Source organism: Schistocerca piceifrons, chromosome 1, assembly GCF_021461385.2.
Source record: "Schistocerca piceifrons isolate TAMUIC-IGC-003096 chromosome 1, iqSchPice1.1, whole genome shotgun sequence".
Taxonomy (NCBI): Eukaryota; Metazoa; Arthropoda; class Insecta; order Orthoptera; family Acrididae; genus Schistocerca; species Schistocerca piceifrons.
Window position 1 is genome coordinate 337,695,279 of NC_060138.1, and position 12,466 is coordinate 337,707,744.

At 43.2% G+C, this 12,466-nt stretch overlaps 1 protein-coding gene across 2 annotated transcripts in view; it reads left to right on the forward strand.

Moving 5' to 3' along the window:
* LOC124783422 (proteoglycan 4-like) overlaps positions 1–5,838 on the forward strand; it is a 71,601-nt gene extending 65,763 nt beyond the window's left edge. For both annotated transcript variants that reach the window (XM_047254019.1, XM_047254020.1), the window contains one exon: positions 2,385–5,838. In XM_047254019.1, coding sequence (XP_047109975.1) covers positions 2,385–4,987 — 2,603 coding nt within the window. In that variant the 3' untranslated portion in view covers positions 4,988–5,838. The remainder of the gene's footprint in view (positions 1–2,384) is intronic.
* The last annotated feature ends 6,628 nt before the right edge of the window (positions 5,839–12,466 follow it).

The following is a 12,466-nucleotide window of genomic DNA, read 5'->3' on the forward strand; positions in this document are numbered from 1 at the left end:
AAAGAGATTTCGAAAAGAGGCAGAACTAAGCTTTTCAATTAACTTCTCAGTTTTTTATCCATCTGGATACCTAGGAATTCCACACATGATGTTTCATTTAGTCCTTGTCCATTAATCTCTAGTTCTGGTACCTGAAGGTAAATTTTATTTGTTTGAAATTACATAATATAAGCTTCCGTATGATTAAGTGTTAAGCTGTTTGCTGCAAACCAATGATAAACCTGTAGTTCCTCGCTATGGCAGTGGGAAAAGAACATAATCTGTACACATACAGTTGGTGTGAACAGTGTTTTATTACCATGTATAACAGCTTACATAAATGTGACTGTCACAGTCAATGTCAGAGAACAGAATACGCTGCTGCCTGGAACCATAAAGTTATTTTTGCCTAATGGCAGCAATTTTATTAGTCAAGTTCCCACAATCCTACTCCATTTTTCTGCTTATGTCTGACATGGATGTGTTAATGTCCTTTATCAGCAAATTTGTATCACTGGCAAACATCAAAGTTTTTGAATAATCCTTCAGTGTCCTTTGGGAGACCCATTACTTATGTTGTTAAGCATATAAGGGGAATGCAATTAATAGTATAACTTTCTAGTTTCCATTGTGGGATTTTTCGATCTACGTAATTAAAGACCTTGGTAAAATCACTGCAAGTGCCAGCAGGCTAATTTTTTCTTGCTTCATTGCCTGTTTTTTATGGCCAGCAGTTCTATCCTATATTTATTAATTTTCTCTATAGAATTTTCCTTTGACACAGTTAAACACCTTGTTAATAAATATTTTTCAATGAAAGATATTTATTGCAAACAATATGATAACAAGCATTACATTGGAGAATGAGGTCAGGTTAAGTTGCATTTGTTACACAGGTTTAAAGGCAGCAAAAATTTCACTGTGAAATAAAGTACCACAGCTATTATCTGAACCTATGAAAAAATTTGTAACTGCTCTTTGTTTGCAGATAATTAATGTTTTTGCTGTTTCCTTCAATAAGTGCTCTGCTATAGCAGCAATTTCACATTACAATTATTCTCTGTAAATATGATTATTGCAATAAAACATCTAAAGATTAAAGTGATTGTCAATAAGAAGAGAATTATCTAGAATTTTTAAGATTTAATTTTGCATCAGCTGCACAGATAAAAATACATTCTAATTATATCCAAAAGAATTGGTTAACATCATTTACTTCTTTCTTTTTCTTTTCGACTATGATATAAAAAGTAAAGAAATATGGTTGCTGTAGTTCTGTAATCTGAAGACAGAGACTCAGACTCCATGAGATGTGACTGCATATATAATTTTAATATGAGATGTGCCAAAAAATTTTATTTTGAATATATAAATAATTAATTTTTAAGTGTGAAAGAAATTCCCTTCATTATTTCAACTTGGTTATTTTAATTACCAGAAACTGTGTGGACATACTTTGGCTAAAAAACTTACAAACATTTCTAAGAAGGTTAAAGCGACAGGTCAGGAGCTAAAAAGGTATACTTTTCCAAAGGAGAAAAATTAATACTATTAGTCTGCACAAAAATGTTATGGGACATATTAACAAACTTTTGGTTTTAGAGATAAAGTTTTTTGGCATAACAAATGAAATAAACTGAAACACCAATTTCTATACTGAATCCACCTGGATAGCCAAGAGCACTAAAGCACATGCTTCTGAAACATGGGTATGTGAACCAGCCCCAGATTGATTTGTCTTGGGGATTAACAATTGAGGCTGTGGACCAAGCCAGCTGGGATGTGGGCTGTAAATGGTTTCCCACATCCAACTACATGAATAGCAGGCTGGTATTCATGTCTCACCTCAGACACACAGTACAGCAACACTCAGAAAACAGTATCAGACTTGAACATGAGATCTGCACTAGATATAAACAGATGGATTACACAGATCCCTTCCCTAAGAGAGTGGTGGTATTAGGAAGAGCATCCAGCCATCAAACACCACTAACATTCCCAAAAATGATGTATAATAATGCTGATCCCATAGAAAAATGAGACAAGGGAAAGGGAAAAGAAAGAAAAAATTAATTTTGATATTATTGTAAAATATTTACCATTAATTGTTCATTTTTTTATTCTTTAACTTTCACCCATACTTCTTTTGATATGAAACCACAGAATAAAAAATCATTGTGTATGCAAAATCAGCTTTAGGTTATTTGTGGTTGCACTAAACCAATTAAGGTGGATGTTAGAATGATTTCTCTGAAAAGGAATTTTTCTTCTGTCTTTTTTCAATCTGAGCTTGTCCTGTACCTCCAATTACTTTATCACTGATGAGATGCTAAATCCAACTCTTCCTTATGTATGTAAAAGTATTTTTTTAATCACCATGCATAATATTACTCTTTTTTTTACAGAAGAAGAACACCAGGAAGTTGTACCACCAGCACAACAAGAACAACATGGTCCCCCTGTGCCTCCTGAGACACTGAGCGAAACTTCCACAATCACTCCAACAGCAGCTGTGACTAGTGCTCAAGCACCATCAGTTCAGTTTTCACTAAGTGCAGAAATGGCTGCTGGCTCTCCCCTTGGTGCCACTGTTCCTGCAGTTCCAGGATCTCCAACTCCTGCTATTCCTACAGTGCCTTCTGTAGCAGAAGCTACCCCCCCTCCAGCATCACCTGTTCTTCAGGCAGTGATAGCTCCTGACAATAAAGACCTTTCCACAAAGGAATCTTTGACAACAACACCAGCAAAATCACCTTCTGTGGCAATGGCCCCCCAACCTGATCTTGCACCAGTGCAGCAGGTCGAAGAATTGTCTCCTCTTACACCAACATCTCCTACAGCTCCCACTGCAGAGCCAGTGGGCCCGGAACTCCTTCCTTCAGAGGCAAAGCAAACTATATTGCCAACTCCAGCACAACCATTGGCCGCAAAGCCACCAGCTGAAGTAAGTGCCACACAAGGAAGCCAGTTTGTTCCTGCAACAGTAGAGCCCACTGTGCATCCTACAGAACCTCAGCCAACTATCACTCAGCCACAAACTGCTCCACCACCTGTTACACCTCCAACAAGTCCCCCAGTTGCCCCTCTACCAGCATCTGTGAGTGGTGCACCACCTCAAGATAAAGTACTTTCTTCTACACCACCTGCAGCTTCACCCATGCCAACAGCTCCAGCTCCAACTCCACCAGAGCAAGTCATAACCAAGCAACCTCCAATGCCAGCAGTTGAAGCAACCCTTGCAGTTGCAACACCACCTCTGACTCCACCTGTTCCTACAGCTCCAGCTCCACCACAGCAAGTCATAGCTCAAAAACCTCCAGCACAGGTGGTTGGAGCAGCCCCTACAGCTGGAACACAACCTCCAGCTTCAACTGTTCCGACAGCTCCAACTCCGCTTGAACAAGTTATGACTGAGAAACTTCCAGAACCAGTGGTTGGAGCAGCCCCTACAGCCGGAACACAACCTACAACTTCACCTGTTCCAAAAACTCCAACTCCACCAGAGCAAGTCCTAACTCAAAAACCCTCAGCACCAGTGCCTGAAGCAGTCCTTGAAGCAGCAGTCCCTACAGAAGTACCCCAACTTACTGAAAAGTCATCAGTTCCTGCAGTCCCTCAAACAGAGACAACAAAGTCTGCCCCAGCACCAGCTGTCCCAGTAGCTGTAAGTCCACAAACTCCAGTGACACCAACTCCGATACAGCCTTCCCCAGTAACATCACCTCCAGCAGCAGGAGCTGTGCCACCATCAGTTCCTACAGAACCAGTTGTAGGTGCACACATTCCATCACCACCAATTCCACCAACTACAACAGTGCCCTCTACACCATTACCAATTTCTGCTCCAACTGCAGCAGCAGAAAAACCAGCTGAATTGCCCCCTCTGGCATCTCCTCCATCTTCTCCCATTGATACTCTGACAAGACCAATGTCCACTGCTCTGGTATCTGTACCAAAAATAAAACAGAAAGCACCAACAAAAACGCCAGAGCCACCAAAACCTCCTATTCCAATGCCAGCTCCAGAATCGCCATCTACAGTGCAACCCCCATCAGCATCCCCTGTGGTCTCTCCTGTGACAGAGCAGCAGATTCCAAAACCTGCTACTGCTGCTGCTGCTGCTACTATCACTACTACTACTACTACTACTACTACTACTGCCACTAGTGCTACCACTACTCCAGAATTAAAGGGAGCTAAAGCTGAAGAATCACCTGAGAAAAGTGAAAAGAAATCTGGAAAACAGCAGACAACAATGAAACAAGAGAAAGACTCAGGTAATTTAGAAAAGCTACCTACAACTCAGACAGCAGAAACAGACAGCAAGACAACTAAGAAAGTGAAAGACACTGAACAAGGCACAGACAGTCAAGCTGCACATGAAAAATCCACTGCCAAAACCACCTCAAAACAGGCAAAGCAGACAAAGCCTAAGGCACCAGACACTCCTACAAAGTCTGAAACTGCACCTGTTAAACCTGGTGATGTGGCAACACCAACACCAGCCAAACCAGCTGCTGCACCTGCAACTGAATCTGTATCACCAGAAGCTGAAGCAGCACCCTCAGTCACGAAACCAAAAACTAAAGCTGTTAAAAAGATAGCAAAGGAAGGTGCTACAAAAGAAACAACGCAGCAGGATTCATCTTCAAAGACTGTTTCACCTCCCTTATCTCCTACTGCAAGCTTGGTTCCACAATCCCCTGATGTGGGTAAGACAGCACCAGCTAAGACATCTGAGAAAGATCAGTCAGCTGGAAAGGAAGCAGCTTCTGCTAAGGTAGCAACTCCCAAGCCTCAAGCACCTGCTGAGAAAAGTCCGACAGTTCCAGTGAAGGAATCAGCAGGAGCAGAAGCAGCTCCACCTGCAGCTACAGCTTCCACAGAGCAGGCATCACCTGCTCCAGTGCCTCCAAAACGAAAAGCAGCAAAGGCTGCAGCTTCTGGTGAAGGTGCTAGCAAGCCACAACCTAAACCTGCAAAACCTACTTCAAAACCTAAAAAGTAACACAATAAGACATTTTCCATTGCTTATTTGCACTCAGGAATTTTTCCTTTTAAGCTGCATAACATTTGGCTGGAGATTTTTTTAAATATTTTATACTCTATCTTTATCAGTCTACCAGTTTGCTTGTTCGTAATCAAAATAAGATGAACTAATAGGAGATGTAATGCTCTACTTACATGCATTTTGCACAGCTTTATCAAAAATCTTCCATTGTGCATGATTTATTTTGGACAAAACACTACAGCTTTCTAAAATTTATGCTGTACATATTTTACATTTTCAATTTTTTAAAACTCTAACTAAAAGTTTAACTTGCACCCATTTCGACACAAGATTATGTAACATAGCAACATTATCAAACAACATTCAAAATTTGTATACTAATTTTTATGAGTATTAATTGAATATTAATGTAGATTAATTGCATTTTCAGGTCTGTGCATAGCCTTGTAAATTTTCATATGTTTTATGAGTGAACATTGAACTAAACCTTGGAGTTTGAATGTATGTGCCAAACTGAGTGGACCCCAGTGTGTATCTTTTATGCTATTCAGTCCCTTACATTTTCCATTCAGATTTCTTTGTGTATCAGAACATTACATAAAAGGACAAAGTATGTGATGTATAAGAGCCATGAAAGTAAAATAAAAGAACAGACATTAATAATAAAAGAAAAAGCTGTTCATCTTTGAACAGAGAAAACAGGGTTGTAGTTTCAGTTTGTAGTGCTGTCTGCATAATAAATGTTACAAATTCTACCTTCTTTGTTATTTCCTGTGTATGAAAATGTGTTTCAATTGTAACAGTATATTGTAATTTAAATGTGAAATTAAAAACTGATGTTCTGTGTTTTCCATCTAAAAAATTATTTTAAACTCACCCCAAGTGCACAATTAGTCTGATCTTAAACACTTTTATTCTCTGCAACTGTTGTTAAAAAAAATAAGAACCTATCAGTTACATAGTGTAGTCCAGTTGAATATAACATAAATGAAATGTTATTCTGGTTTAATAATAAATTATTGTCTGTTATTAAAATTATAGAAAAACCAAGTGAAATTCTGGAGGGGGGAACAACAAAATATCAAATACTAAATCAAAGAAGATGTTGTGAGACAGCTGATGATTACACATTAGACATAATATTATACTATTATGCTAGGAAAGGTACAGGTACAATGCAACTTTTTTTTCAAATCTTTCCTGAGTATAGCAATAACTACTACTGAAGTTTTAGGCAACCTCTATTGTAATGTTATTTTGCTGTGGAATTAAGGTGGTGTATCATTTTATTTGATTCATACATTCAATTTGAATACTGTATGTGCAGAAAAAATGTCCTGTTATCTTGTAATTGTATGATGATAAGATGCATGATTTACTAAATGATTCTGCCTATAGGATTATTGATTATGACTCCCATGACACGAGGAACAGAAAACCTCTGCACTCTTGAGTTCGTCTGCATTACTTCAACAGACCACCAACAGGTTAAGACCATATGGTTGCTTACTTCGAAGATTGCATGGCCTTCCTAAAAATCACAAGGAAGGTCTGACTTTACAGCCAACAGTAAGCAACACTAGCGCTTGTACATATGATTTTGCCAAGCACATTGCTTCCTCTCTGACAAATGCTCACATCATCCAGTAACTCAGTTGATTTTACCAACAGATTGGGGACTCTCCATCTAAGCAGTTTGAACTTTGACATAGTATCAGTTTTTACATAGGTCCCTCTTGTAGATTCTTTGGCACTAATTGGTAATAAGTTTCAGGAGGCCACCAGCACTTTATTTTAGCATGCTCTTTTCTCAATCTATTTTATGCTCAACCAAGAATATTTTCGGCTGATTGATGCAATGCTATGGGTGACCTTCTGTCTCCCCTGGTGGCCAACTTTGTTATGGGGGACTTTAAGAGCAGAGCCCTGGACTCAGTGGCCCTTAAACCAATTGTATTTTGGAGGTGTGTGGACAATGCTTTCATAATGTGGCCTCATGGAGAGGGCAAATTAATGGAGGTTTTATTTCATTACCTTAGTTCCTTTCATAAGAACATCTGGTTCACTATGGAAATAGACAAAAACAGTTGCCTGTCTTTCCTGGATGTTTTAGTTAGATGGAAGAATGATGGCTCTCTGGTGCATTCAGTTTATTATAAACCCAGTCAAAATTATTTGTACTTACAGTTGTTGAGTTGTCATCACCTGTTGCAACCTATGAGTATCCTTAAAACATTTGCACACAGAGCTCACACAATCCCACATCCTGATAATATGCCTCAAGAACTTGCTCACCTAAAGACAGTATTAAGGGACACAGATCTTCTGCCCAGTAGATTAAAAGGCCACTATCGGTTGAAACTAAAAACTAGAAAGTGGATAAAGAGTAGAGCATACCTGTAAAATCTCTGGTTTTTCTTCCCTTTGTTGGCAATATTTCGAATAAGATAGTAAGCGTTCTCCATAAGCTTCAGGTGAAAGAGTTTTTCTGCCTACTATCTACGATCACCTATCTTCTGGGAACAGTGAAGGACAATTTAATACAGCAGAAGGGTGGAATTTATGGGATATCTTGCCAGTGAAGCACGGTTTCTATAGGCCACACCACACACACTATGGAAGCAAGCTGCACTGAACATCAATACCATGCTTGCATTTTACAGCCAAGCAAGCCTGCTGTTCCAGAGCATAGTATCTCCAGCAGACATTCAATAGAGTACGGTAACAGAATAATTTTGGCCACAACAACATCTTTTTGGGACTGTATTATTAAATAATCCATAGAAATCTGCATGGCAGAAAATCTGAGCTGTGATAGTGGCTACCAGATGCATAACACATGGAACCCTATCATCTCCATGGTTTGCTCTAATTGAAGATGACATAATATGCCAATGGCAGCAGCAAGCTGCAAACATGGGGCCAGCTGAGTTATGCATTTCTACAACTAAGGATGCTGCTGCCAGGTATTTTGGCCAGTCCTTCAATGCAATCTTGACACATCTGCAGAATACATGCAGCGCACTAATAAACTGTGAATGGAGGACATCTTTGTCAGTCTTTCTTGGCTCACCTGATGATGACCGGCAGGTGCCCTGTCAAAATATCATGGAGTGTATTTAACAACAGCCAGCTGCAAGCCCAAAATTTCTTTGACCATAACTTTAATATTCATTCTAAGAATATTCTGCTCTTCATAAATATATATTGTGCAAATAAAACAGAGATATAATTAGAGCAGACATCAGGCAGACAGAAATATGTGGGCAAGCATGGAGGCTGCAATTGATGCACACATGAATGGATGAGCTAAAGGATCACACAATAGTAATTCTCTGTGATGAGACAAAAACATTATGACTGACTGCTTTATAACATGGAATGCAATACAATATTGATTCTGCATGGTGTGGATTCAAGTGTTTGGTAAGTATCCATAGGTATGTGGTACTAGCTGTCAATGCATAGGTTATGCAATGCATGCGAACTATGAGCTGATAGTTTGTTGTGCCCCATAGCATCCCAGATGTGTTTCAAGTTCAAATCAGGTGAACCTGGTGGCCAAGACATCAATTTGAGTTCATTATCATGCTTCTCAAACCGCTGTAGCATGAATATGACTTTGTGATATGGACAGTTATCCTGCTGGAAGATGCCATTACTGTTGGGACAGACATCAAACATGAAGGGCTGCAGTTGGACCACAATAATGTTCATGTTGTACACAACCTTTGATTGCTATCACATGTCCCCTGGAAGACCTGGTGAATGTTCTCAGAGAATGATACTGCCACCAAGGGCCTGCATCCATGGCACAGTGGGTAATTTGAGCCGTTCACCTGGATCTTACCATATCCGGACGTGGCTATTAACCTAGTGTGACAAGAAACATGATTATTCTGACCAGGCAACATGTTTCCATTGATCTGTGATCTAAATTCAGTGATCCAGTACCCACTGCACTCGTAAAAATTGGTGACACCATTGGGTGAATGTGGTAACACCTGTGTGTCATCTGTGCACTGAATGGTCTTCTCTAAAACACTTGTTCCTTCACCAGCGTTGTACTCTGTCATCAGACCTAACACAGATTGCCACCTGCTCTCCAATTCAGTACAGGCAAACCTCTGTAATAAGGAGGGTATGTTCAACACCTTGTCACCTACTCATGGCTTGAGTGTCCTTGAAATGCTTTCCATAAATGCTTACAACACTAGCACATGACAGCTGACCAGCTCCACTGTTTCTGAGATTCTCATCCCCAGATTCTGGGCCATGACAGTCTGGCCTTTGTCAAACTCAGTTATGACAGTGGATTTCCTGAGTTGTGGCTTATGTTATTGCTAGAATGATTCTTCACTCATCTCTGCTCCACTTATATACTTTAATTGAATCAGTAGTTGGAAGAAGGGAATAAACACCAAAAATAATAAATTGAGATTTTGCTGAATTCGAGTCATGAAAGGCTACACACAACTATACAATACAAGAAAGGAATGAAAATTAACCCATCAAGCCTTGAAAACCAGGTCTGAATATTCCGTAAGTTGGAAGAAGGAAACAAAGACTGGATTTATTTCTGTCTTCCAACTACTGCCACGAGTGGCCAAGACATGGCATCAGGGCATGGAACAAGTTCGTTATTGCTCAATCTGCTGGATATCTTTTTAACTAGTTAGTTTGCAAACAGTTGGTTAATGTGATTCTTGAGCTTCTCCCGGCGTATTTGATAATCAAAATATCCATGGGTATGCTGCCGGTCTATAGTGTCCAACGGGCACAATATTTCGGCGATCAAACATGTCGCCATCATCAGGTGAACTGACGGACTGAGCTCCTGTGAACGTGCCGGCACGGAGATCCGTACGCTATGGCTGCTCAGAGGGAACTGGGTTCGGTCGCGGCGGCGGCCGATTTAAATACCCTCCGCCCGCGGCACGCTCCCTCCGCCGTCCGCGCCCAGTGCCATGGTCGCGCGGTGGAACAGATTGCGACGGCGTCTGAGATGACGTCGGTGTGATGGCTCTGTCCGCCGTGGTCGTCACAACTATACGTCTGCTCGATTTACTCTTGATTAACCCGATAGAAAGGCAAGAGTACTTAGCAAACGACATCTACGGTGGCGCAACTTTTCAAATTTCTTCATGCTGCGATACATCTCCTCCCCGTAAAGGTGTATGATGTGATTCTTGAGTTTCTCCCGGCGTATTTGATAATCAAAATATCCACGGGTATGCTGCCGGTCTATAGTGTCCAACGGGCACAATATTTCGGCGATCAAACATGTCGCCATCATCAGGTGAACTGACGCGACCGAACCCAGTTCCCTCTGAGCAGCCATAGCGTACGGATCTCCGTGTCGGCACGTTCACAGGAGCTCAGTCCGTCAGTTCACCTGATGATGGCGACATGTTTGATCGCCGAAATATTGTGCCCGTTGGACACTATAGACCGGCAGCATACCCGTGGATATTTTGATTATCAAATACGCCGGGAGAAACTCAAGAATCACATCATACACCTTTACGGGGAGGAGATGTATCGCAGCATGAAGAAATTTGAAAAGTTGCGCCACCGTAGATGTCGTTTGCTAAGTACTCTTGCCTTTCTATCTGGTTAATCAAGAGTAAATCGAGCAGACGTATAGTTGTGACGACCACGGCGGACAGAGCCATCACACCGACGTCATCTCAGACGCCGTCGCAATCTGTTCCACCGCGCGACCGTGGCGCTGGGCGCGGACGGCGGAGGGAGCGCGCCGCGGGCGGAGCAGAGCCACCAGGCGAGGCGTCTCAAGCACCCTCTGCCCTACTGGCCCCCCCTACGGTACAGGCCAGTCAAGAGGCTGCTGACCTGCCAGCAGCATCTCACCAGGACGATATTCCAGAAGCCAACCTGGAAAAATTAATCCGCGATGGCGAGGCTATGGAAGTCTCACTCCCATCGCGAAAAAGGCCGGCGGATGACGATGAGTCGTCCGAAAATACCTCTTCTTCTGCCCACAGAATGCCGCAGCAGAAGAAGAAGCAAAGCGCGCCTGAAGGCGCCACAGATGACAATGAAGCCGCAGAGGAGGAAGAAGATGAGTTTGTCGGCCCCAAGCGGAGGCACACGGCTCGGGCAAGGAAGCTCGAGCAGGTGCAGCCGCTCCCGACGGCAAACTCGTTCGAGGCCGCCCCGATCGACACCGAGGCTATGGAGGAAGCGCCAATGCCGCTCAAAAGGGTGGCCCCACCTCCAATAAATGTCCTATGGAAGGACACCTTTCGAGCCTTCCTTGAAAAATTCTCAGATGGTGTGTCTGCACCACCCAAAATAAAGTCCCTTGGACGTGAGTTGTTGCGCATCACACCTGCAAACATGGACGACTACCGCGCAACCATGAGAAAGATTCGGGAGGAGGGGCTGTTCTGCTACACTCATGATGCAGAGCGGCTCCCTCTCCTGAAGGTAGTCTTCTGCCATTTGCCCATGAGCATGGAACCTGATCACCTCGAGGAGGAACTCCTCGCCCTGGGGTACAGCGTTAGATCCGCAGGCCTCATGAAGTCACCCAGGACACGGAGGGACATGCCGCTGTACCTCGTTGTGTGGACAGCATCGAGGCAAGAAAGATATTTCAGCTTAAAACAGTAGCCACAGTTGATGTAGAAGTTGAGCCGCTCCGGGCCAAGGGGCGAAGAGCACAGTGCTTCTCGTGCCAAGGCCTGGATCATGTGGCCCACTTCTGCACAATGCCAGCCCGTTGCGTCAAATGCGCGGGCCCCCATCAAAGCAGAGACTGCAAAAAGACCAAAGACGAACCGCCGAAATGCTGCAACTGCAGTGAACAACACGTGGCAAGCTACAGGGGCTGCAACCTGTTTAAAAAGACTAGGCGCCGCGGACGCGGACGTGGAACGTCACGCCCAGTCCAGCAAGGCACCAGCTATGCCACAGCCGCAAAAGGCGCGGCCCCAGCCCACCAGGGGTGACAGCAAGCACCCCCAGACGCCACGAGCAAGCCAGCTGCCACAAACCAGTCACCAGCAGCCCAGCCAGGCCCCACACCACCCGCAACAAGCACCAAAGACTGCAGTCAGGGCCCACTGCGTCCCACCCCCAGCTCCCCACCCCAAACATGTCAGGCAAATGCACAAGTGGCCAGTCGCACGGCACCTGCTGCACACATCCCACCGGTTCGGAATACTGCAACAGCCATTCCTGAGCCCCACAATAAACCCTGTTTGGAGACAACACAGCTAAATGCCCTCCTGCACTCGCTGACCTCTATGCTCCAGCAACTCCCGGTACTAGTGCAGGCAGTCACGGCGGCCCTCCAGGCCAGCACCGTCCCAGCCCCACACCATGGATAACCCACACATACATGGGCTAACCGTCTGCGGATTCAACGCAAACGGCCTGGTAAGGCAACAAGGTGAGTTTCGCAACTTTCTGCAGGACGAAGCAGTTGATATATGTCTCGTTTGCGAAACC